Here is a 26921-nt window from a genome sequence, read left to right as displayed (position 1 = left end):
CCACCATGGCTAAGCGCAAGCCTAAGCCCACCAAGCTCAAATCGAGTTTTGCTCGTGAAATATTTCTGATTATCTTGGCTGGAAGGTTTTAAGGGGGAAATGGTTTGTTTTCCAAAAACGGCTTTCTTCTACTTTGCTATTAGTTGTAGGGCCATTCAACATTAGTAGTGTTCCTCTTCATGGTGTTAACCAATTGAATGTAATTGGGACCTCCACCAAATTTTAGAGTTAAGATGGGTAAATAATGCTTTTATAATCTTTTCGATTTCAACTTAAGGTTGTTAAGTTATAGAAATGTCTTTGTAATTGAAATTTTTTAGAATTTAATAACTGCAATTGATTGCAATCTTAAAGGGTCTATGTGTAATTTAGTCTGAAGACATACCGAACGATGGTAACTTAGTATGCATTTTGTAATGTTTCCACTATAAAAGACCAATTTTTATGCAAAAATCATTTTTTTAGGATTTTTATGTCAAAAGACCATTTTTTTTGCTTAGAAATGGGTGTTTGATAAATTTATTTTAAAAATATTTTTAAAACACTTTGATAAACTCATTATAAAGTTTCAGTAAGATTCAATTTTATCACTTTTATTTCTGTTCTCTGATAAAAACATTTTCATTATTTAGACCATTTTTTTATGATCACTAAGAACATTTTCATTATTTAGACCATTTTTTTATGATCACTAAGAATGAACTCTCGTAACATATGCCTCTAACGTCTAATCTGTTTTTTCGTTCCCAAAGAACAGAAGAATGTCAAAAACGTTTTCTAAAAACGTTACTAAACGCGCCAAAGCCTTCTTCTTCAGGAAGTGATGGATCACTTCTAGTGGTGAAGTTGTCGTCCAGAGCAAAACCCTAAACCCTTAGAGAAGCTTACGTTTTTTTCACCAAAAAGAAAGAAAAAAAAAAAAAAAGGAAAAGCTTACGTTTTGTTCTTGTTCACCTTCTCCGCTTTCCTTCTCCCCCAGCGCCGCAAGATCACTATACGGTAAGGCTCTTTTTTATTTCCCCTTTCAGATTTTTTTTTCTTTCTTTCTTTGTTTTTAAGCCTTACAGATGGTTTCTGAGATATTTGGTGTTAAGTTCAAATCTTTGAATGGGGTTCTTGAAGATGATATTTTTGTGAGTTCAATCTTCATAATTTTGTCCGTCATTGAGAAAGTGTCTGTTTTTGCAACGCTAGTTTGATCATGGCAGGCATAGAATGGCAAATTATGATTTTCCAGTCATAAGTTACAGCTTCGAAAATATTTAACCTTTATGTGAGATTTAGTTTTGCTTTTCTCTTTCCTTACATATTGTTATCTGTTTGTAATATATTTACAGGAATCCGCATGAGGGCTTTAACAGTCAAGTTGTTTTCTCATAAGAAATCTATAATACCATGTAAATTATCCTTTTTTGCTTCGGTATCAACTGCGGGTCAATTAAACCTTCAGTTGGTGGAACCATTTGATGAAAACAATGCTGTTTCTACACAAAACCATGGTGACTTTGATGAAGCTTTCATTGAATTGGATACTCCTAGAGTAGTTCAAATATTGCACCGTTTGAGGAAGGAACCCAATACTGCCCTTTCTTTGTTCCACCGCTTGAAGGATCATGGTTTTCGACATGGTGTTGAAACTTACTCAGAAATCACTCGGATTCTATGTAATTCAGGTTTAAAGAGGAAGTTGGGATCACTCTTTTCAGAGCTTGTCGGTCTGAAGGTAGATGACCTTGGTTTTGAAATTCCTGCTCTCTTTGAGGCTCTATCTGAGATATGTGAATATGGAGTAGAGGGTGAGAAACGTGAATTTGATGGAGAGAGACAGATTTCTAGTCCCTCAGTTGAGGCGCTTGATGCATTGGTTAAAGTTTATGTTGATCATCACATGTTTACTGAGGCTGTTGATGCTTTATTCCAAACAAGGCGCCGTGGTATTCTACCTCATGTCTGGACCTGCAATTTCCTCTTAAATTCCTTGACTGAATATGGTGAACTGGATATGGCCCTGGCAGTTTATCCACAACTGAAGATGTTAGGACTGAGCCCCAATGTTTACACTTACACTATTGTTATCAAGGCATTGTGCAGAAATGGGGATGTCGAAAAAGCCATATATGTGTTGAATGAAATGGAGGAAGCAGGGGTAGCACCTGATGACTTCACTCGTGGAACAATCATCCAAGCAGTGTGTATGCGTGGGGAATCTGATTTGAGTTATAAGATGCTCCAGGTATGGAGCCAGTCTGGGATTCAATTAAGTATCTTTTGCTACAATGCTGTGATTGAAGGTTTCTGTAAGGAGAAGAAGCTAGAGGATGCTGAGATTGTCTTAAGTGGCATTGGAAAACAAGGGTTGGTCCCCGATATATATAGTTTCAGTAGCCTGATTGATGGATACTGTGGTATTGGAAATTTATGTAGGGCAAATTGTCTGCATGATCAGATGAAGTCATTGGGCATCAAGCCTAATTGTGTCATTGTCAGTTCAATTCTTCAAGGCTTGTGTAGAATGGGTAGGTTCACTGATGCAGTAGATCAATTCATGAATTTTAAGGACTCTGGAGTTTTCCTAGATGGTGTTTCATACAATATAGTGATGGATGCTCGATGTAAAATGGGAGAAATGGAAGCTGCTGAGGCATTGCTTGGTGAGATGATTGCTAAGAAGATTGATCCGGATGTTATACATTACTCCACATTGATAAATGGGTATTGCCTGCAAGGGAAATTGACGGAAGCCAAGAATTTTTTTGAAGAAATGAACAAAATGGGTGTTAAAGCTGACATTATAACTTACAACATTCTTGCTAGTGGGTTTTTCAGAATTGGGCATGCACAAGAGGCATTCAGGCTTCTGGAGTCAATGGAGACCCAAGGTCTAAAACCCAACACTATTACATACAGAATAATTATTGAAGGCCTGTGTTTATCAGGCAAGGTGAAAGAGGCGGAAGCTTTCTGGAATGGTTTGAAGGTAGACTGTGTTGATACTCGCTCTGCAATGGTTAGTGGCTACTGTGAATCAAACCATGTAAGGGAAGCATATAAACTTTTCGTTGGACTTTGTGATCGAGGGCTCCTTGTTAAGAATGATGTTTGTGTGAAATTGCTCAGTAACCTTTGTGCAATGTGTGATCTGAACAGAGCTCTAGTAGTTTATGTGAAAATGATGGAGTTGGGTTTCGAACCAAATAAGTATGTAATGGGTAAACTTCTAACTGCTTTTTGCCAGGACAGAGACATGAGGAGAGCACGATATTTGTTTGATAGTTTTGTTGAGAGAGGTTTAAACCCAGATGCCATCATGTACACTGTAATAATAAATGGATACTGCAAGAATAATTCCTTGGTAGAAGCCTGTGATCTTTTTAATGAAATGAAAGAGAAGGGGATTAAACCAGATTTAATAACTTACACAATTTTGCTTAATGCTTGTTTAAAGAAAAATATAAGACAAGGCCGTTCTTCAATCTTTGAGGAGGGAAAGAAACAAAAATTTGGTGCTTCAGCTCTATGGACTGAGATGAAAGAGATGGACATCGAACCTGATGTTATTTGCTATACCGTTTTGATTGATGGCCACTGCAAGATATATAAACTTCAGGATGCAGTTGCCCTTTTTGATGAAATGGTGGAAAGAGGACTAACTCCTGATGTTAAGACATATACTCCTCTTGTGTCTATTTATTCTTGTAATGGTGACATGAAGAGTGCTGAAAGCCTTGTTGATGAAATGCTATCCCAAGGGATACAGTTAGATACCCGTATTGTCACCGTGTTGAAGGCCCAAAAGGTTCAAAGACTGCAGTGACGACTGATGAAGGGAGGTGGCTGTGTACATCCAAGTTGTTTAGACCAGCCATTTTACGTGCTTCAGCAGTAAGACAATAAAGCTTTCCACATTTTTGTAATGGTTTTATCTCTGTGTTGGATTTGTTTTAATGCATGTGAAAAATTGGTGTGAATACATTGCAGTATAACAGAAGAGTTCTTGCTGGCTACTTGGAAATGGGGGTCTGCTGCAAATGGGGCAATGATGGAAACTTAGGAAGAAGCAGGTGCGATGGTGCAAATAATATTGTTCTTTGCCATTCTGGATATCCCTTGTTTTGGCCAAGTGAGTGAAAAATGTGTTGCTGTTTCCGTTGTTTCTGACTTTATGATGACATGTTAAGATGTTGATGTGTTTCTTGATTGTATATTTGGAACAGAGATATATAATTTTAAGGGCAAATTTGAAGGAGCCTAAGTTATCTCCTGGTGCTGAGTCCACTGTGTGGCAGCTTTTCATATTGCAGGATATACCATTTGATTCTTTGGCATTTTCATAAATGGTGGTTATACTGAACTCGGTATGTGCTGGTTCAGATGATAATTCTTTATTCTTTCCATTTCTTTCTTGCTTAATCAATGCACTTGAAAGTCAACTACAGTTCTTACCAATAAAAAGAAAATCAACAACAGTATTTGTCATTTTCAGAATCTATCATGAAAGTAGTAGTCTAGTCTAACTAAATAGAGAGATTCAATCAAGGACTAACAACCTAGATCTTAGTTAAAGAGATCCACATAAAGGGAATTCTGTCTGGATTCTGGGGGGCTGTGATTTGGACTTTAAAAAACTGTGATTGAGAAGGGGCTTAAGGGTATTGGTTGCAGGCCCTAGGGATTAAGTTTCAAGTGATTCTAAGGGTTTACAAAATTTAGGAGTTAGTTGAGGGAAACTAGGACTCTAGGGTCAAACGGTATTGGAAGAGATGATGGGCTGAAATTTGGAGCCGGTGGGGGTAATCTTAGGGAGATGGTTTCTTTGAAAGTGATGTAGATGCAAAACTGAATTAGGTTATTTTTTTGCGTTAAAGCCTGAAAATTTTCCTTCTTTTATTTCCTTTACCTCCTTCGGGGTTGAATCATTCCTTTTATTTTTAATTTGCCTTGACTGTAGTTTTGATTGGTTAAACAGGGAAGGGAAGGATCGAAGGAGAGAGGCAGGGAAGGGAAAAGGGAGAGGAGTTGTTCTTTCTCTGCCATTGGGTCGGAAGATCAATCGGAAGCCAACAGTGGAAGAGAAAGAAAAGCTGAAGTATGTTTTAGTGACCAATTGGGTGGTTAGTGGTCTCGGAAATGGGGAACTAATCACTATAACATGGGTCTACTCTCTGTTCTTACAGAAAACGGCAGATCAACAAGCACATGCCAGTTTCTTCTTCAGATATGGAGGCCATTTCTGTATGAGCAAAAGAAGACCAAGAAGAAACTGACGAAGCTTTTTCTGAAGAGCAATAAGGAGTCTCTTCAATGCAGAGGTGCATCTGGAATACAGAGAGACCACAGGATCTGTAGAAAATGGTATGGCCAAGAGGCAGTTAAGAAAGGTATAGAACCCATTTCGAGTAGTCAGTCAACAGGAGAAGATAAGCTTCTTTCACCTGGCGCTTCTGCTCGAGTTTTGTCTGGGCCATTTATTCACAGGCTGTCTTAAAGATATAAATCACAGAACTGGGAAGTTACACCGTTCTATCAAGTAGTAATTCCTTGCGATTAATAGCTAGTAAGCAAATTTTGTTCAGATTCCTATTTGAACAGACAATCATGGAAGTGTAATAATGCCTTTATATAAATGTTCTGGGGTAACTATATTCTTTTTAGCTTCTAATGACATTGAACGTAATTTGAGAACAATTTTCTTCTTTCAGGCAATTGTTAGATTTATGTTATTTGGGAAAGAGTGCATTGTAAATCTAGATAGCAAGTGGTTGCAGGGACTGACTTTATGGGTTTACAGAGAAGCTGGGAAACCTATAATTCTTACTAGTTCCACTTCTGTTTTCAATCTTGACCTTGGTTGTCTATGATAATGAAGAGTCTGTCTTGCCGTCCAGAAACTTCTGCCTCTTAGTCAGAGATGTTTTGTTTTATATATGCTGCTATGTTATGGTTATCTTTAATCATATTTTGTTTCTTTATATCTTGAGTCTTTGTTTTTTATTTTTGTACAGGATTATTCTTTTTCTTTGGTCAAGTTGTACATGATTATTCAAGGCTAGATGTTTTGCAGGAAGTATAAAAGATGTTTTTTTTTAATGGGAGTAACATGTGTGTTACTATTAGTTATTTTAAGCATCAATCATTTTGAATTTCTTGGATGTTTAACAGTTAACACCAAGGGAGACAGATTCTCCGTTTAAATTTAAATCCAAATTCAGTATTATAGAGGTTTCTCTTGGAATAATACATATTCTCAAAGCCAAAAGCATTTTCCTCTTTAGACTCTTGTGTGAACTAAGTTTTTTTTTTTTCTCTCTTTTTTTGGGTAAATGCGAACTAGCTCTTTCAATCAGAGTACGACATGTACGTTTGGAAGAGGAACATGGAGGCGAGCGCGATTGGGTCATGGACGCCGGACGGGGACTTAACCTTGCTTTCAATACCTTGCATTAATGGACTATTAATGAACTTGAGAATGTTGATAAATTGAGGATTGTAAAATCCCATCTAAATTGCATTTATGAAGGATTGAATGCAAATTCTTGATTATGATTAGATATGAATAACTATACAGATCTATAGAATTTATATGTGATTTTATGTATAGTTTTTAATTTGACATTGAGGTTTAGTGTTATTAGCATACGAATGATCTCTTTGAAATATAATTAACTGAAATATAATAAATTAATAAAGTTAAATTCACTCAATGAATCAGGTAATCAAACAATTTTTTGACAAATTTACACTTGTCTAAATTAATATAATCAAACGGTTCTTTTATCATGAAAACCATCATACAATACATAATTCCATTGGAATTAAATTGTGATTCCTTAGAAACATGATTTTTATCGTTGACTCTAGGGAATTGTGGAACCAAATACAACCATGCACATATACACATTTGAATTGAATTTGATTGACAGGATATGAATAAAAATGAAAAGAAAATAAGTAAGAAACTATATTTAAGAAATAAACTAAAAAAAACCAAAATAAATCATGATGATATTTGGTTTTCAATGGAAAATAAAAATAAAAGGAATTCTTTTGTTACTTTTATTTACCAAAAATTTGAGGACCTACAAGAATTCTAACAAGGAGTTAGATTTTTTGACATTTACTTATGACAATTTCATGACTGCCAAGAAAAATTTTAAAAATTGTGGAAGAAATCTTTACCAACTTTCTCAGGTAAGTCTTTCTACTTTTCTTGTACGTATAGAAGATAATTTTGTTAAACAGATTGTTGAGCCAGAATGAGATGCAAAGGATTACTAGAGATGCAAAGGTTTTATGAGTAATGTAGGCAAGCACTCATGGACAAAGATGTATCGTAAGCATGGTCTCTAGCTCATCAGCCAACAACAACAATGTCTTCCCTCTATAGGATTTTTTTTTTAAATATATTATTTTTTTTACTTTTGAGCCCCACGTAATTTGTGGTTGTAAAGCCGTCAGGAGAGTACACCCGTCAAAGGAGATAATTCACACTCCAACAGGAAAGCCACCCAAGTTTTATCCCACCCTATGATGTCAAGAAGCCTTTAGTTAGTATGCTCAACCCTAAGCCCACTAAGCTAAAATCAAGTGTTGCCCTTAGAATGGTTTTGATTATCCTTGTTTGGAGGTTTAAAGGGGGAAGAGTTGTTTTCTTGAAGTGACTTCCTTTCGGATTTGCTTCTTGTTACAGGGTCACTGAAGATTAGTAGTGTTCTTCTCTGCCATGTTAACTGATTGTATGTGATTGAGACCTTCACCAAGGTAGAAATTTCTGGTGTCAATGGTGATAAATTTGATGACACTTGCTTCACAAATGAAGTTGAAAAAAAAAAAATTTGAACCACAAAAAGAGGGAAGAAAAAGATATTTACATAGGAGAAGAAGGATGACCTTGATGCTCCCTTGATAAAGGCTAATGAAGGAGTTCCAGAGTTGGAGGTTTACCTAGCTGCCAAGTTTTCTTCAACTCAAGCATGAACGTTGCTAACGTCATGAGCTTGTCTTCTACGAAGAAACACCTACTTCTTGTTAGGTTTCTCCAAACTTCCTCAACTTTTGTCTTTAACTATCGTACTCTTGTTTCGGAAACCAAAATTTTCTTTAGTCCTTGCATCAGATTGCCGGCTCAGAAAAAACCTAAGTGAGAATAGATCAAATTGCTGGTTAAAAGAAAACCTAAGCGAGTATGGATCGGATTCAAGCTCCTAAGAAAGCCTAAGCAAGTTAGTAAGGATACTTAAGTCATTCCAACTATTATTAAGATGGGTAAGTAATGGTTTTGTCATCTTTTCAATTTCAACTTAAAGTGTTATCTTATAAGGGTGTGTTTCTAATTGAGTTCTTTTAGGAATAGTTGTCTCTATGTGTAATTTACTCAAAAAATAAAACACACACACCGACCGCGTGTAATATAAATTTAGGGAAAACTAATATATATCTCCCCTGAGATAAATTGTAACTCCGATTCATCCATAGACTTCTAGTATTTACGTGCACATCATTACGTCTCAAAATTATTTGATTTTAAGCCCACTCCGTTAAGTATCCGAGTTAGTTGCTATAGGTGATGGAAACTTTGTATAAACCCTAAGAAAAGTTTTCGTTTAAGCCCTTTTCCCTCCGGAGGTGATCCACTCTCTTGCAGTGGTGAAGCCGTCGTCTCGAGCAAAACCCTAATAGTAACGGCGCTGCCCTTTCCCTTCGACCTGGGTATCGTTTTCTTCTTGTTCACCTTCTCCGCTTTCCTTCTCCGCCAGCGCCGCCGATAAAACGCACTGACGACGCAAGATCACTCTAGGTAACGTTGTTTATTGTTTCTCCTCGCAGAATTATTATTGTTTTTTAGCCCTGACAGATGGGTTTCTGAGATATTTGGCTTTGAGTCCAAAATTTTGATTGGGTTCTTCGAGGAAAGATTTTTGTGAGTTCAATCTTCATATTTTGTTCGTCAGTGAGAAATTCTCTCTTGTGCAACGCTAGTTTAATCGTAGCAGGTATAGAATGGCAAATACTAATTTTCCAATCTAAGTTACAGCTCCGAAAATATTTAACCTTAATCTGGGATTTTGTGATGCTTTTTCTTTTTTTTTTTTGCCTTCTGTTATCTGTTTGTGATATATTTATGTTCTGGCCTTCAAGTTTCAACTAGTAAGCTGCTGTCACCAAGCTTGATGCTTGCATCGTTTAGGGTTTCACATTAATTCAGTCCAATATTCTGCAAAAACCTTGAATTCGTGACTTCCTGTAGATTTTTGCTTCTTAAGTGCATAGAATCCTTATTACAATCTAGAAAGCTTCTCTATTTCCTTGTGGGGTTTTAAGCAACTCTTCTTTTCATTCCTTGTGTCTTACGTTATATCTTAAGATGCTTGCATTCCTATCATTATCCTGATTACTTTTTATTTCTTTGTTGTTAGGACTATATTGCATTCTTGAACTCTCTGAGTTGACACTGAACATTTAGTTATACAATCGGTGGAGCTATGTCTTCCATGGAAATTGAGAAGGTTCCGGATGTTGGATCTGTTCCGATGAAGCCAAAATTCGAGCCTTTGAAGGCTCACGAGATGTCTGATGGGCGTGTTCAGTTTCGGAAGGTATCTGTTCCTCCACATCGGTATACGCCTCTCAAGAAGGTATGGATGGAAATCTATACGCCAATATATGAACAGATGAAAGTTGACATCCGAATGAATCTCAAAGCTCGAAAAGTTGAATTGAAGACTAGATCAGATACTCCTGATGTCAGTAACCTCCAGAAATCTGCTGATTTTGTCCATGCATTCATGCTTGGGTTTGATGTGATAGATGCAATTGCTCTACTGCGTATGGATGAACTCTATGTGGATTCTTTTGAGATCAAGGATGTGAAGACATTGCGAGGTGAACATTTATCTCGAGCCATTGGGAGGCTATCTGGTAAAGGAGGTAAAACGAAGTTTGCAATTGAGAATGCTACAAGGACAAGGATTGTGATAGCTGATACCAAGATTCATATCCTTGGATCTTTTACCAACATCAAAGTTGCTAGGGATTCTCTTTGTAGCCTCATTTTGGGTTCCCCGGCTGGTAAGGTGTATTCAAAACTTAGAGCAGTCAGTGCCAGGCTAGCAGAAAGGTTTTGATCTTCTGCAAAATTTTTGGGGGGGTGTTGTTGAGGGTTCACTGAGATGCTCATTATGCGGGATATATAGTTGTTAAGCTCTGTTCTTATTTATCTGCTGAGATAGAAGAGTCACCATTAGGAACATATTCGTTTTCTTCAGGAACTGTTGCAATTCTGCAAGTATCTGGGGACAAAGGGGTCTTCATATACAACTTATTCTTATGGTTTCTGTGCTTAGCAAGTCTGGTTTGATTTTCAGATATGGGGTTGTAATTGAAAACAACTATTGACAGTACCTTGATCTGCTAAGAACTTCATGGTTGCCTTCTCTTCTTGTCTCTTTGTTTTCTTCCTTTGTAGTTTTAGTTCGTTTTCTATTTGGATCAAGGTATAATGGCCGAAAAGTAAGACTGATGTTATAGTGTTTATGTCGCCTTTACAACAGGTATCATTTGTATTGGAACTTGGAAGTGCTCTTTTGATGATTGAATGTTGGGCAAAATCAACATAATACGGTGCATAAAATGATACCAAGCACCAAAACCAGATCCATTACAAGTGTTTTGATTCAAATACTGTTGTGATTATCAATGGTTTTGGCATGATTCATCTTAAATGGTCAATTTCAGTTGCTTGTGTCCTGTTTTGTTTTTTCTACGCTCACCCTTAACGTCAGGTGGTCTCAGAGAACATGGAACTATTCTTGAATCGTGCAACTGCAACAATATGGGGGATCAAATATAGGATGGCTCTTCATTCTCACATCACCACTGGCTCTTTCATTCTCACATCACCACTGCAGGGAACTCTTGGTGGTCACTAAAGCTATTCAGCTAGCAAAAAATGACATCATTTACGTTCGCTTGGGGAATCAGATTGGTATAAATCAGATTGCAATTTTATACCGGATAAAGAAATTTACCCAAGGTTCAACGTGTCAGTGAAATGTCCCGTGGCAAGGTGTATTTAGGATTGTTTTGGTTTGAATTTTATTGTGTAGTTTAATTTGAAGTCAATAAATACATTGGGAGCATTGTTTTGACCTAAAACATTACTTAATTTGAAGTTCCTGATTGGCACATGCCTGGCAATGTAATAGCAAAACCGATAGAAGAGAAGTACTAAAGTTTACAATTTATTATATAATTATGTTGAGTATGGTTCATTATATAATTTCATGTCGCATACCATAGACACGATATACACACCTTGTACTAAATTTACCCCATGACGGCACTTGATCTAGTAGAAGTTATTGATCTCCTAGCACCACATTTGGAAAATATTGAGTTTATTTTTTCTCCAGGGATGTCAACACCATGGTATACACCTCGGTCTTATCACTGGTGTGTGTGTGTGGGTGTATGCATTCATCATCGATAAAATTCCTGTTTACCAAAAGAAATATATCAGGCCCTCTCTACGGATTGGAGTTAAGAGAAATGCATTCCAGAATTGGAGAAACATCGAGATGTGTTAGTGTAATCCAGTCGTAGGATGCCCCAAGGCAACTCCTTGGAGAAAAACCTGATCCAATGTCTCTGAATAACCTATGGACTACCCTAGGACTCCAAAAATGGAATCATCTCGAACTAAGGCCATTGAGTTGCTTATGAAGCCGAGAGACACAGGGAAGTTGAAGGTTGAGTATTGCTTATGAAGACAAGAGACACAGAAGTTGAAGGGAGAATAGTACAGTTAATCCGATCTTGATGCTTTTGTGCATCTTGGCTGGGTTTTGGAATGCCTTCCCTGAATCGACTATGCATTCCAAGATTAGATTCTTCTCTAATTGTTCATTTCAAAATGCACACAGAAAAACAGTCCAGATGTTGATTGTCCTGCACTAGATATTTAGATTGATTCAATTTCTTGTAACAAGACCCTCCTTGAATTGTCACCGCTAGAGAAGCCACCATTCCCAGAATCCATCCTGAAGCTTGGTCACAACAAATCCCTGACAGGAGCCAAGTTTTTCCCACTGCAAAATTTTCTCTTCAGGCAAAATCAAACATTGCAAACCAGTGACAGGGCACCACATTCCCATTTTTCTGTGCAATAACATTAGGGAGATTAGAAAACGAGAAACTATCTCCGCCAAGAAATGGAATTGAAACTAAAGAATCACGTCAAACCATGAATTTGTGTCCCCTAAACCTTTTAAATATCCATATATACAAGACCCCACTTACCCCGATTCAGTTGGTCCAAAACCCATTGTCACTTTTAACATAACTTGTCACTCAGGCTTCTCCATAACAACTTGCTCCGCATCACTTGCATCCATCACTATGCTTGAGATATCTGTTTCAACCATAATTTCATCCTCACTGGTAGCATTACCTATACAATGGCTTTCACTTCTATCTGTCACAGGGGAAGAGGTTTTGTGAGTGGTTTGCTTGTCCCCTATAGGTAACTGATCATCAATATCTGCTTGCAGGTTTTGTGAGTTTCTCAGATTCTCAACCACTACTATTTGATTTTCACCAACTGCCTCTGTGTTGAGTGAAGCTGCTTCATCATTGTGAACACACTCTTTAGGATCATTGCTGGAGTCCCATGCCATCTCTCCACCGCCTTTAACTTCTTCCTCAGACAACAGTCCAGAACCCATATTATGGGCAGCATCATCACTTTTGCATTCAACAGTAACACTGGGAGTGGCTCCGACAGCAGATGTCATCTCTGCTGCCAAATTCAATGATGCGGCAGCACTAGCTGGAGGAGGCTGATCTGTTGATATTGCTGGTCTAACAGAATTCCCATTTGTTGGTTGACTGCTGCCAAGGACAGCTGGTGACACGACATTATGGTTAGCTGGCTGTGATGTAGAAGCACTCCGAATATAGTGTACATTAGAACGAGGCACAGCATGACCAGTGGTCAATGGCATTGTACCACTTGCCACTGGTGGTCTGACTAAGGAATTCCCTCCAGGCCTGATGTGAACAGCATTTTTTGATTGAGCAGCTTTATACAATGACGCAGCAGCTGAAGGGGTGGCTATCCGGGCTCCAGCAGCAACTGCTGCAGCTTGTACCATAAGATTTGGACCTGAAGCAGGCTTAACTGGAGTAGCTGATGTTTTGTTCAAAGTTACTCGAGGTCTTGGGATGGAATTTGATGTCCCTGTCTGTAGTGACCCAGCTAACTGATTGGGTAGCTGTTGAGAAGAGCTACTACCAACCACTGGCTTTGTACTGGCTTCCATGTTCACATTAGAAGCAGGAAGAGCTTCAGTTGAGGCAGTAGGCAGAGTGCGATTTGTAGCAGCTGTTCCATACAAATAAAGTTTGATCAATGTCAAATTCAGTAAACTAAATACAAGAAAGCTGGAAATTAAATACAAGTCGTTCAACCTGGATAGAATCAAACTTTACATTTGCACTAATTTGGAAATTCTAAAACACTAGGGTGTTTAGAAAACTTAAGAACCGATTTTAACCAAAAGAGAAAAGAAAAAAAAGGAGAGGGGAGGTGTTGTAGGCAACTAATGTCTCATTACAGACTGGTAATATCCAAGCCACAAAAGGGTATTCAGTTGGGAATTTATGGCCTCCAGCCCATAAGGAGGTCCCCGCTAGAGAATATCAAGACTCAAATGAATACTAGAAATCCAGACTACCTCATTGGCAGTCCAGATTATACCAAAGGTTGGCCACATTATATGGACCAACGAGATTAAAAATAAAAGGAAACTCATTCAGTGAAAGCAATGCGGCAGAAGATAATTAACAACATAAAGCAATAAGAAGAAAATTATCAGTACCAACTGAACCTGCTGTTGATAAGCCGCTCTTCCTTGGGCTATCAATAGCTAGAAAACATGCTTGATTGGTTTTCACATGTGCCTCGGAATACTGTGGACCTGAGTTGTTAGCTGCTCCCATGTTAGAGCTTGCCTGCCGCCTTCTTATAATGGCCCACCTCTGTGAATCAGAAAAATGTGATTACGATTAGTAAACAGAAAATAAAGACTATCCATGATAACTACAACAAAAGTTACAAAGTTAGCAGCGGCAAGCAGAACTGTATTCCAAGGGGGGGGGGGGGGAGGGGATCAGAACTTGGTGGCATAGTTCAGATCGGTCCTAAGAGATATCAATCCAGAATCACTCTGGATCAGACAGTGCAGACAATGGATTGGTCAACCCAGGCAAAGAAGACTATATAGGCACCCAAACCCATTGGCTTGGCTTCCTTAGATGCTACTCAATTACTCTCTTATGACTGCCTGAGGTATGAATGGGAAATGAAGTTGAATCGGGTTGGAGGGGATGGAACTATCAATCCTGCAAATGACAAGGGCTCGGGTGAGATACTATGCTCGAGTATACGGATCATAATCCTGCACCGATCCAGGTCAGAGCATCCCGGTCTATCTTAATACGGATCAGGCAGAAAAATATGCAAACTGAGTTTAAAAACACTGGTTTTGGGAAGTCAATAATGTTTTCCTATTTTGTAAATATCAAACTAGCAGATACATAAAACTCACTGAATCAAGGTCACCACAGATCCACTGCAAATTCCGTCGCCGGGATTTGAACCCGGGTCATCTGGGTCAGACCCAGACATCCTGTCCGGACTAGATTACAACGGATTACAATGACAATGATCTGTACTAGATTACAATAGATAACAACCACAATGGTCAAAGCATATTCTTATCACTGATGAAATAGACAAGCATCGAGTGATTTGATATCACGCAGCTTTAGACTCAAGGATTCTGTTGGTTAAACAAGTGCCATCGTCCTAGACTGATAGGAGACCAGCTAGGAGCCAATATCCAGGACCTATGAAGCACTCAATTTGGGTAGGTTAATACTGGGTGTAGGTGCACACGAGCACTAGGGTTCAGGTCAAAATTGGGGTTTGACAGTTCAGTTTAGTGAAGTTCATGTAGGAACTATATGTCTAAATTTGGACTCATGGAGGTTCCTAGTGGAAATAGGACTTAAGGATAAAAGGTAATTTCAGGCAATCAATTGGGTGAACGGGTATGAAATTTGGATAGTTTTTCTTAGGGCTAAAAGAAGTCCGATCAAAATGCAGCAAGGGTTAGACATGGCTGGGCAATATTCTCATGAAAGATGCATTATATATGACCTACAAGCAACGAAGAATAGCTCCAGTAGCTTACTTGAATCTGAAACTTAAGAATGAACTAGGACACATCTATCACCTTCTGCAAGCAGAGAAACGTTTTTCAAAGCAGCAGCTTAATTGAGCTTAAAACTTAAGAATGAACCAGGAAATTTGAGGGTTCTTCGATAGTTGGTGGGGCAGCCGAAGGAATCAAGCGTAGGGAATAGGAAGCTGTGGGCTGAATTTAAATGGTTTCTAATGGAGAAATTCAAATGGTTGAAAAAAGCTGTGGAGTATTCCTGGTGGCTGGGTTTGTTGAAAACCAAATCAAAGCAAATGGGAGTTAGGGTTCTGGAAACTGGAGAATTAGAAAGAGAACTGGGGTTAGGGAGGATAATCAACTTACACGGCTGTCAAAGACCTTAAAGCAGCCAGCTTGAATGGTCAAAGATTGGGATATCAACCCTGTATCCATCACTCATAACATCAAAACTCTTGTGAAAGGCCATATTCTTTATTCAAATCATCACCAAGGAAGGGGATGCCTCACATACATAGACATTCTAAAATTCCTCACGGAACTCAAATAAGGATTCCTAGCTACTATAAATGACTCAACAAAGTAAAAAATCAAAACAGAATTCCGTCTAGCTATTAAGTATCCTAATCTAACTAGAACGCTGACTTAAAGACTGAATTTAACTACTAAATCCATGTACTAACATTTACCCCATTTAATGGCACATGCATCGTGCCTATTACATCAATAAACCTGAAGATAAGAAGCCTAAGGTTTATAGAACCCACCCATGGGCCAAAATGATCCTTTTGGACAATTACAACTGGTATCAGGAAGGCAAATTGTGATGCCCCGCATCTTTTTATATTATTATTTTGATTGAATGTGTCAGTCTTTAAGATTATTAAACGATCATGATGGTTGGTTTGATGGTTTAATCAAATGGTTTGAGTGTAGTTAAGGAATAACTTAAATGAGGCTAGATTCCAATTGATATTTTGATCGTGGTTAGACATCGCTTGTGGGTCCCACAACAATGGAATTAGACCGAACTGAAAACGATGAAATGATCAACAAAATTTTCTAAACCCGAAGGTACTAATATTAGCACCACAGAGTGGGCCCTGCGTAAGCTAATAGAGCGGGCCCACGAGCCCATAACGAAGCCCATCTATTAAGTTAAATATATGTAGATGTATATATATATATATATATATAATATATATATATATATATATATATATAATTGTTATACGTTATAACGAGAGAGAGAGGGGGAGGATGAGGAGGAGATGACACCTCCCCCTCTCTCTCTCTCCCACCTCCTCACATGGAAGACCATTAGATGTCTTCCAATGCATGCTTATGAGAACTATAAAAGAAAGAGGAAGTGACACATAAGGGTGTCTTCATTCCATCTTACCACTTTATACAAATAACCTTCATAAAGTGAAAAATGGGAATCAAAACTGAAGGAGGTGGTTCTGCATAAAAAGAGAAGAGAAAGAGGAGAGAGAAGAGAAGAATTTCAGATTTCAGAAACGTGTAGAAGATAGTTAGGAGGAAAGAGAAGCAAGAGAAATAATAGAGAAAGAGGAGAAAGTGGAGGAGAAGAGAAACAGAAGTGCATATGCTGCAGAATAATTAAGGGAGAGAGAGAGAGAGGAGAGAAAGAAGAGGAGTAGAGGAGAATAACGTGAGAACTGTGGAGAGAGGAGAGGAAGAGTAGAGTGGTCCGAGAGCATAAAGGGAAGCCATTAAAGGCCTAGAGGAGAGAGAAGTGAAAAAGAGAAGAGAAAGAGAGACAGGATACGTGCACTTGCAGAACATTAAAGGAAGAGAGAGAAGAAGAATAGAAGAAAGGAGAGAGAAGGAGCGGAGAGGAGTGGAGAGAGAAGATAAAGACAAGAGAGGAGAGAGAGGAAGACCGTGGGGAGGAGAAAGAGGAGAGAAAAAAATAAAAAAGGGGAAAATCTCCCGTTGGTTCCCGCGCATTCGAAATAGCCAGTAATTGTTCGGGGTACAAGAGGGAGAGCGAATTTTTAACTGAACCAGGGTCAAGACACATAGAACAGGAACAGGTAAGTGATAATGACCAACCTATGTATGTTAAGTGGGTGATTCCCTTTAGTAAATATGCAACATTCACATGATAACATAAAATCTATTGTATTTATTCGTTGATGCAATTTATGGAAAGTGCATGATATATGCTGTGCATTGACAAAAATGCATGGGATCGAATAACAACTCAATGACTTGATTGAACTGCTTGAATTGGAATGCTGATAGTATTCTTGAACTGTTAATCATGAATTTGAAATGATGCTTATGCATGTTAAATGTAGAATTATCATGCTCTCATATTTAAATGATTGGATTTTATGAATTGTGTCCAGCTTTATTCAGATGAGACTAAATGATGATTGAAATGAAAATGTACGTTGAAATAGACATAGCATGGTAATGCAATGAAATTGAATGTAAAAAGAGTAAAAGAAAAAGAAATAAAACATTAATGGCTTTTGTAAGTCTTGGTACTTAATGTACCCAAATGGGAGGGCATAAAGCGGCTTCTGTAAGTCCTAGTACTTAGTGTACCCAAATGGGAGGGCATGAAGCGGCTTCTGTAAGTCCTAGTACTTAGTGTACCCAAATGGGAGGGCATGAAGCGAGACTGAAAGTGGAAAGATATACTAGATTGATGATGGCCTCCTGTAGAGAACACTTGGCCTTGTGCCAAAAGACTGAAAAGAGAATCTCTTAACGAGAACCTCTAAGATTGAAACTGAGACTGGTGCCACTTGTGTGGTTTAGACTAATGGTACTTTCTCTTCAGGTAGTGTTTAGGTCTGGTTTAATAATGTAAAAGGAAAAGGAAAATGAAAAGAAAATTGGAAAGCATGATGTTATATGACTTTGATGTGATAATTAATGCATGATGATTGCCTGACTTACTTACATGGTTGTCTATATTACTTACTGGGCCGTAAAGCTCACTATTGTAAATGTTAACAGATCCTCAGATATGTGATAAGGGCAAGGGTGTTGTCACCTGACAATGCCTTTAAAGTGGAAAATGGAAACTCTTTTTCTTTTTCTTGCAACTGATGTTGGTTTAACTGAACTGTGAATGTATATATTCCTTTAAGACTGTATGTATTTAACTAGACACTGTTGAAAGGTCAAATGTAAACATAACAGGACTTTAGATTGTGTACATATGTTTATGAGTCAAATTGTCAAACAGGTTGTTTGTTTTGTTCTTGAGAATGTTTAGTTTAGCATTTTGTTTTAGTAGTTATAAACAGGTTGATAAAGAAAGGAACTGTCACGTGCTCTAGTTGAATGTCCATAATGTGGGCCCCACCAAGCCTGTGAAAACTAGGGTTGTGACAACTATACCAATAACATCATGACGGTGAAACATTTCCCAAATATGCTTAATGTATAATGAGCTGTTTATACCCTTCGCAAAGCTACAACAAGATCCTGATTTTTCACCTGATGGTAATTGATGACTCTACGTTCTTTTTTCGGTACTACAGTTACAAATTGGAGGAATGAAAAAGCAACTAAAATCATGCTTGGCAGTTCAAGCCAAAGCTGGTGTGTCGGATGCATTTCTTGGTTAGAGCTACATCTATTGTTTGAAGGTGTTCACAATCTGGACCAGATGTAACCAGCCAGGGGCATTCCAGGAAGGCTCAAAAAAGGGCTTAAGTCAGCAGCTAGCTTTCGGCACTGAACAGTGGGGGACCGGGACCCAACTATACCAGGGGTATTTGGTCATTATCCACCCCCAATTCGAATCCCTATCAGTGTCTGATTAGTTTAGAATATTGTGGAGAGTCATTATTTGGCTTTGTTTTGTTGGTAAAGTTATTAAAGAGTTTCAGTCCAAGTACAAGTCCCTTAGTTAATTAGCTGGGGATTCTTTAAGTTGCCTAGTCTAATTAGAAGTCCTAGCAGTTGTTAGTTTGGGATCCTTAATTTGATCAAAGTGGGATTCACTTGATGTAGATATAAATACAGATCTAGGCTTGTAATCAAATCAGTTCATTGGTTAGTAAAATACTGAGAAGAGAGTAGTAGGCAGGAAGTGCGATGGAGTGCTTCAAGGCTTTGGAACCCTGTGGCACCCAAGGTTCGACATATCGCTTCGTGTAGCCGTGTCAGTGGCTGGTGACACCACCGACACAGCGACATATCGCCATATGTCGAGCGACATTTGGAGGGGTGTTGATGAAAAATCGACCCCCCGAGTTTCGAGGAGTATTAGGGATCATTTTTAGTCTGAATTTTGTTGTGCCTAACTTGAGGTCAATAAACACATTGGGAGCGTTATTTTGACTTAAAACATCACCTAAACTAATGTTCTTAATCGACACATGCCTGGTTGTATGCCGGTGAAACAGGAAGTCTGGAAAACCCACAAATTTGTATGAAATCCTGCTTGATCGATACAAACAATATAATGGTCGGCCAAAACGAAGCATAATGTACTCGTAAAGGTCGAAGATTAGAGCAAAATAGGGTTAAAAACTTAAAATACAAGAAACAGGAGAGAGAAGGGACGTTCGCGACATATCGGCGACGTGTCATCGACAAATGGTAAATATCGTGTCGCTGGGGGGGAGTTGTGTCGCCCCCAGCGACAGGGAGATATATCGCCCTATGTCGGCAATATATCACCGACACTTTATACTGTGGTGGCATCTACAGCTTCCATGCCAGTGATGCAAGTTATTGATATGTTAGGGATTAGGGGAAATTTCCAGGTGCTGAAAGTTAACTTTCATCTTTGTCTCCTTCATTTTGGTGCAAAACGCTGGTTCTGGTGAAAACCTGGAGTCCACTGTTTACCATCCATGAACTGTAAATGCTAACTATTTTCTCTTTTGGAGGAGGAGGGGAGGGGGAGGGAATTTCACCTCTTCATCTTACCGCTACAGAACCTATTACTTAGAATAGCTCACCATCCCACCCCCAACCCAAAAAAAAGAATCATAGTTGAAATAATATAGTGCAGTCACCCCCGCTTTATTTGAAATCCATCTGTGCTTGGGAGAGCATCAAGGCTCGGTAGTCCTATCTAAAGCAGTCCCAGACTAATAGCGAGAAGCCAATATCCAGGTCCTGGGATGAACTGGTTAGGTTAGGTAGATCAAATTAGGATTTTTTTTTAAGCCAAAACTAGGGTTACGGTTGGAAAGGCTTTGATGGTGGGAATAGGTTAAGCAAGTGCAAGGAAGGCTATTAGTGTCGGTTTCCAAATGTATGGATTATTGGCTGATGCTATAGGAAATTTTGGGTCTTCCGAAGCTTTCCCGTGTATAATGGAAATTTCCAAGTTGGTTGGATGGCTCTATGAAGATTTGGGAATATTGTTGGATTCTATTAGGAGTCTAATAAGAGTTTGTACAAGAGTTAAATTAGTGTTTGCATTCATGTAAACTTCTATTCCTTGTAATAGTCTACTTTCCACTTTATTATAAATAAAGGGCTTGAGATCATGGATCAATAAGCCATTCTACTACAATCGTTTCTTTCAACATGGCATCAGAGCCTAAGTTCGATTGAAGAATTTTTTCCTTCTGCAAAACCCATCGCAGATTTTTTGCAGATTTTCTCTTTCTTCTGCTATCGTAAAACCCATCGCAGTTGCAGAATTTTCTGCAACCATCGCAGGAATTTTCTGCAACTGTAATACCATCGTAGAGCTCTTTCTTCTGCAACAATTGCAGAACTTTTTCTACAACCATCGCAGGATTTTTCTGCAACTATCGCAGACATACAAATTCCTCTTTTTTTCTGCAACTATCGCAGATATTCAAATTCAGAAATTTTCTGCACCTATCGACTCTTCAGTTTTGGACAGAAATCTGCCACTGCAAGAACAAGAAAAAGGAGGGAAAGAAGAAGAGAAGAGGAACCCTGCTTATACCATCACCGCTGCATCTCTTATCGAGCCAGAAGCCATCGAAATTCCCTGAATTTTTTTTCACCCATTGTTTTTTTCTGGCATACCAACATCGCTACATCTGCACCCATCGCAAACCCTCGCAACCCATCTTTTTTTTCTCTGTTCTTCAGTACCCACTGCACTACAGTGGGTTCGATTAGGGAAGACCAGGAAGAAAAGGAAAGAAGAAGAGAAGAAAGAGAAGAAACACCATCGCTGCTGCTACTTGCTTCGTCTCTCCAGCTTTTGGGACTTCAAGAAGAAGAAGAGAAAACGAATCGATCAACCGGGTAAACAATAAATCTTGGTTGAACCATATTTTGGTTCTCTCCAACTTTAGACCATATTTTGGTTCTCTCTGAATTTAGACCAAACCAGACCATTGCATATTTGGCCAAACCATATTGTTATTTTTTTTCTTATAATCTGCTATTCTGAAGAAGAAAAAAAAGAAGAAAAAAAAAAATAAAATAAAAAATAAAAGAAAGAAAGAAAGAGAGGAGAAAAATTGTCTGAGTTGTTTGGCTATTGCATTCTACGACCTGTTACTTCGAAAGGGTGAAGACTGAAGAACTGCAGATAATTTTGTCAACATGACAACTATTGATGATACTACTGCTCCCACTGAATCCGAATATTTTTCCACTTTTCATTCTCTTTCGGTAAGATTTGACGGCACAAATTACTTGATCTGGTCTCGATCTGCTTACCTGACTATTGCTGGAAGAGGACTAGTTGGATACATTACGGGCACTACTATCAAACCCACTACCGCAGGTGTTTTATAGGATAAATGGATATCAAACGACTCTCTTATTATGGCATTCCTTTTGAATTCCATGCATCCAAATATTGCCCGAGGTTACCTATTACTTGATACTGCAGCCCAAATCTAGAAGGCTACTACTGAAACATATAGAACAATTGGGGAATGATGCACAGGTTTATGAGCTACGAAAGAAGCTTCATGAGACTACCCAAAAGGAACTAATTGTGGCCCACTATTATGCTGAGTTGCGATCTCTTTGGCAAGAGTTGGATCATTATGGGAATTATCACCCTACTAATCCAGATGATGTGGCGACATATGAGAAGTACATTGATAAGATTCGAGTATATGACTTCTTGGCAGGTTTGAACGTGGAGTACGATCAGATCAGAGTGCAAGTCTTAAGTCATTCTCCCTTTCCTACACTAGAACAGTCTTATGCTCTTGTTCAGTGTGAGGAAAGTCGTCGATTAGTCATGCTTCATACTCCTATTATGGAGAAATCAGCTTTACAGTCTGTTCGCACTAAATCTGATCCGGCTAAGGAGATTGTTAAGTGTGAGCACTGTCACAAACCATATCATACCAAGGGAAATTGTTGGAAACTGCATGGGAAGCCTGCTGATTTTGAGCAAAAACGAGCACAAAGACAGGGAAAACAAAAGGCTAATCTTTCTGAGACAGTTTCCACCACACCCTCTGCAGACGTTGGTTTTTCGCAGGAGGAGTTCGCTACTCTGCGACGTATTATGCAGTCTTCTACTGCCGGTACAACCTCGACCACTGCTTCCTCTACTACCCCTACCAACTCCTACCTAGCTACTTCAGGATCTGGGGAAGGAGATTGGTCGTGGTAAATGGACTTTATTTGCTCGAGCCGATTGGAGGATCTACTTCTGCTTTGACTACATCTTCTAATCCGATCCATTCGGTAATATCAGACCTTCATTAGTGGCACCGTAGGCTCGGTCAACCCCCTTTCAAATTTTGTCATTTTCTCTAGATTTGTTTTCCTAATACTTTTATCTTACCATTACAATTTCTTCCTTTTCAAGTTTCCCCATTGGAATTTCCTTTGTTATTATCTTCCCACGTGTAACGCTACACGTGAGGGGGAGATTGAAGATGTCTACAATTCAAAGCCTTTCATGTAGACTTCCTTATGTAGAATTTGATCTTTGTTACCTTTGAAAGTTTGTCCCTTACCTTCGCAATCTTCCACTTTGGAGATCTAACATTGCTATAGAGCTATCTTTTTGACTGTGCAGAACTTGATCTCTGTTAACCCTTGAGATTTGCCCCTTAACTTGACATCTTCCCTTCGGAGATCTAACCTTGCAAAAGACTTGTCGTTTGACCTTTGCAGAACTTGATCTCTATTACCTTTGGAAATTGTCACTTATCTTGACAAATTTTCCCCTACCTTTGGAGATTGTCCCTTGGCAAACTTTCCCTTTAAAGATCTAACATTGCTACAAATCAAAACTTTCACTTTGGCTGCTTTACCCTAGCTATTGTTACCCCAAAAATATATTTTCCCCCAGATTTGTGCATAAATTTAGTCTTCTCAACATTTGAAGATTCTACTTTTTTACTTGGGCGTTCTTCCTTGGAGACATAAAGTTTCAGTAAAGATGAGGACAAATCAAATGGAAGTCTATAAGGCAGACATAATCTATAAGTTTGAAGATCAAATTGCAGATGTTTAGCTGGACAGATGTTTTATACTTTTTTGGTCAAGTTGGACATGTGTGATATCCATGCCTCAACTTGAGGGGGAGTGTTGGATTCTATTAGGAGTCTAATAAGAGTTTGTATAGGAGTTAAATTAGAGTTTGCATTCATGTAAACTTCTATTCCTTGTAATAGTCTACTTTCCACTTTATTATAAATAAAGGGCTTGAGATCATGGATCAATAAGCCATTCTACTACAATCGTTTCTTTCAACAAATATGGAATAATGTCAAGAGATGGTGCAACGAATTGGATTGAGTATTTTGAGGTTTTGGACAAGATTGTTTTGGCTTTGGATGTATATGACTCAGTTCTTGATTTGGGTTCTTAAGGGTGGAGACAGTTGGAATGTAAAAAGACTCAATTGTTGATTTGGGTTCTCCTCTGCAGCAGCTCAATAGGTTAGAGGATCGTGAATAAAACTTGAATCTCCATCCTGAAGGAGATATTCAAGGCATCAAATAGCTCTTAAATAGCTAAGCAATGCTAAAATTAATAAGTCTTATTCATCAATTTAAAAGGCTCAAAAATAATAGACTCCTTTACTAAAAAGGAAAGGCCTCACCCAATCCTTAACCAAGTAGGTAACTCAACTGACTAAGAAACTAAAACAGAATCCACAGAGTCCTAATCCAGTCCCACTGAAACACATAGACAATTACTAGCAACTTAAAATTGAACCGCATGGTGCCAATTCAGTTGAACTAACCCAAAAAAAACTTAAAAATAAAACCCAAACAAAGAAACAAACTAGCCAATGCATTACTACCATATTTTAGGCCCATAAGGTGCCTATTACATAGGGAACCATGGGATCAAAGGTCCAACATGTATAAACCAAACCCTAGACTTTTCCCATTAAAGTAACTCCCCTTTGGTGAGATAATTACATCCTTATCAGTCTGAATTCTATTGTCTGGTGGAGAAGCTGACAAGTATGTTGCACCATATGAGCAAAGGTTTAAAGTATCACATGCTGGTAGCATATTGATCGGGTGATTTTAGGAGATGCTTCATTTCATATCACAGAAACATTATTAAAAGGTCCAGAATTGCGTGGGGATGGTCTAATTTGAACAAAAAACAGTAAACATAGTCAATAAATAATCATTCAAACATGCATAAATAGTTAAATGAATAATGCTTTGTACCAAAGAAAAAAAGAAACAATGTTATAGATTAAAAATGAACATTTGATAAGAGTACAGCAGAGTTTAAACAATTCATCTAGAATATTGAAATTAATTGGAAACAGAATAATTAATAATAGGCTTCTGCACAACCAGAGTCTCCCCCCCCCCCCGGGAATTAATAATAGATTATCAAGTATTCTTTCAGAGAAGAGCAATTTTTTACATTGAAATACTGGAAAAGTGCCAATCAGAGTGCTGAGAGACAACTTCCATCCTTGTATTTTCAGAAACTCTTCCATGGATTACCTTATTTGTTGTTTTAAACAACTGAAACCATGTATAAGCAGATTGACTGGATGGAAGAGCAAGATCAAAGCACTGAATAAGGTAGCAAGACTTGAGTTGAGAAATTAATCCTTCATGATACTTTTTAGGATCTCTATTGTCTGATCAAAGATTTCTCACTGATGACTCTGAGAAGATTCATAACTATTGCTCAAAAACTGCTGGAAATGAGTAAACATTTATTGCTGATGAAAAGCAACAACGAAACCATCCCTCATTATGACTTTTGTCCACTGCCAAGTATGATAACAAGGAGACAGTCAAAGGTGGTAACAAGAAAATAGTCGAGTATCTTTATGTTGAAATACAGGCTGCGTGGGAAAAAATAGAGCCTGAGTTTCATTGTTATCACGTAGGACAACCTGGGAACTAGTAAATAAAACGACAAAATAAGATGACAACCCAGAAATTACAAAGACCAGTTTCTGACTAGTGGGACATATAAAAGACCCCTACAGTTCCAACTTTAGTTTAGCAAAATAAAAAAGGAAATTTTCTGTAGGGGAGTGATGAGCACATTTATGTGTGAAATCTTAGGGCATAAATCATGCATTTTTAACACTTTGAGTGGAGCTACCTTGGGTTTTATGTTGTTTTTGCAGACTTTATGAATTTTTAGGACTTGAGCGAATATCTGGAGTTTTGGGTATTAAACATGCGAATTTTACTCGTAAAGAGGTTCGTTCAAATTCTGAAGTGCGAAAGTGGACTTGATTTGGAGCATGATGGGCTAGAGATGCGATTATGGGCCAACTCTAGAATATCTTGTAAAATTAGATTAGGATTTTTATTTTATTTTTCTTTATTGTAATTGAGAATTGTATGGGGCCCACAACTAGTCAAACACTAGGATTTTCTATTTTTTAGAAGATTTTATTTTGTTAGATTTTATTTATTTCTCTAATTAGTTTTTTTTCTCTCTTCCCACTTTCTATTATTTTCATTATTTTATTTTATTCTTTTTCCTTAATTGACCCAAAATCGTTTTTCTAAAAGTATATATTTTTCTTCCCCTTCTTTCCTTCTTCCACTCTTTCTCTTTCTTCTCCACCTTCTCTACGTGTAACTCAATCTTAAGTTTTATTTTTTTTAATTTATTCTTTTTCTCCACTCACTCACTCTCTCTCTCTCTCTCTCTCTCTCTCTCTCTCTCTCTCTCTCTCTCTCTCTCTCTCTCTCTCTCTCTCTCTCTTCTAACGAATCTTAGCTCTTTCTTTCTTTATTTTTTTTTCTCTTTCTTCTTCTTTTATTTTACTCCTTATTATTACTAGTATTATTATGTATAATTATTTTATTTCTTTGTTTGTAAATTATTCTCCTTCTTCTATAAATATTACCTCCCTCTTAGGTCTAGGACACTTTACTTTCTCTTTAGTTTGACTTTAGTCTTACAGTTTATTTTAGTCTTGCACTTTCTATTCTCTTTAGTTTGCTTTAGTTTTCTCTAGTTCTTTGATTAATTTGTGGGTTCTAGTCTTTAGATTGAATGTTTAGGAAGATTGAAGTCGTGTAATTTTTCTTTTATGCAAGTGTAATTCCTTTAGTTTTATCAATGCAATTTCAAGTTCAAGTTCGAATTCAAGTTTCAAGAGGATTCGCTTTCTCTCTGGGTCTAGCAATTGTAGATCTAGTTTATTCTAGATCTGGTTGTTAGGGTTGGTTGAGATTCGAATCGTTTATTCAAGTTTTGTTTGGAAGATGCAAGTAAGTAAGATTCTTCAATAATCTTCTCCCCCCCCTCCATTCCCGCTTCTATCTA

General features: G+C 38.0%; 3 protein-coding genes, 1 non-coding gene and 1 pseudogene across 8 annotated transcripts in view; 3 read left to right on the top strand and 2 right to left on the bottom strand.

Moving 5' to 3' along the window:
• The first annotated feature begins 841 nt into the window (after positions 1-841).
• LOC149014473 (uncharacterized) lies at positions 842-5916 on the top strand. Of its 2 annotated transcripts, none has more exons than XM_089157222.1 (5): positions 842-999; positions 1338-3882; positions 3979-4120; positions 4215-4355; positions 4996-5916. In XM_089157222.1, the coding sequence occupies exon 2, from the start codon at positions 1346-1348 to the stop codon at positions 3812-3814; it is 2469 nt and encodes an 822-aa protein (XP_089013348.1). In that variant the 5' UTR covers positions 842-999; positions 1338-1345; the 3' UTR covers positions 3815-3882; positions 3979-4120; positions 4215-4355; positions 4996-5916. The 2 variants fall into 2 exon arrangements, with proteins under 2 accessions (XP_089013348.1, XP_089013347.1); XM_089157221.1 differs by having other exon boundaries at positions 4967-5916.
• A 1407-nt stretch (positions 5917-7323) lies between these two features.
• Positions 7324-7974, top strand: LOC149014472 (large ribosomal subunit protein eL6z pseudogene; annotated as a pseudogene).
• A 622-nt stretch (positions 7975-8596) lies between these two features.
• LOC149014471 (RNA-binding KH domain-containing protein) lies at positions 8597-10675 on the top strand. The gene is made up of 2 exons (XM_089154907.1): positions 8597-8794; positions 9414-10675. The coding sequence occupies exon 2, from the start codon at positions 9480-9482 to the stop codon at positions 10119-10121; it is 642 nt and encodes a 213-aa protein (XP_089011033.1). The 5' UTR covers positions 8597-8794; positions 9414-9479; the 3' UTR covers positions 10122-10675.
• Positions 10676-12294: 1619 nt separating this feature from the next.
• Positions 12295-26921, bottom strand: part of LOC149014469 (uncharacterized) — a 32523-nt gene continuing 17896 nt past the window's right edge. For 3 of the 4 annotated variants that reach the window (XM_089154903.1, XM_089154904.1, XM_089154906.1), the window contains exons 5-6: positions 13875-14034; positions 12295-13378 (exon numbers count right to left, since the gene is read on the bottom strand). In XM_089154903.1, the coding sequence (XP_089011029.1) occupies positions 12342-13378; positions 13875-14034 (1197 nt within the window). In that variant the 3' untranslated portion in view covers positions 12295-12341. The remainder of the gene's footprint in view (positions 13379-13874; positions 14035-26921) is intronic. The other variant, XM_089154905.1, reaches the window with a different exon arrangement.
• On the bottom strand, positions 14635-14708 carry TRNAQ-CUG (transfer RNA glutamine (anticodon CUG)). Its single transcript has one exon. It is a non-coding gene; the product is annotated as a tRNA-Gln (tRNA).

Source organism: Hakea prostrata, chromosome 5 (genome assembly GCF_041222555.1).
Source record: "Hakea prostrata isolate BN-2017 chromosome 5, UWA_Hpros_2, whole genome shotgun sequence".
Lineage (NCBI taxonomy): Eukaryota > Viridiplantae > Streptophyta > Magnoliopsida > Proteales > Proteaceae > Hakea > Hakea prostrata.
The sequence above is the reverse complement of the archived record's forward strand: the minus strand, read 5'-3'. Positions and strand labels throughout refer to the sequence as shown.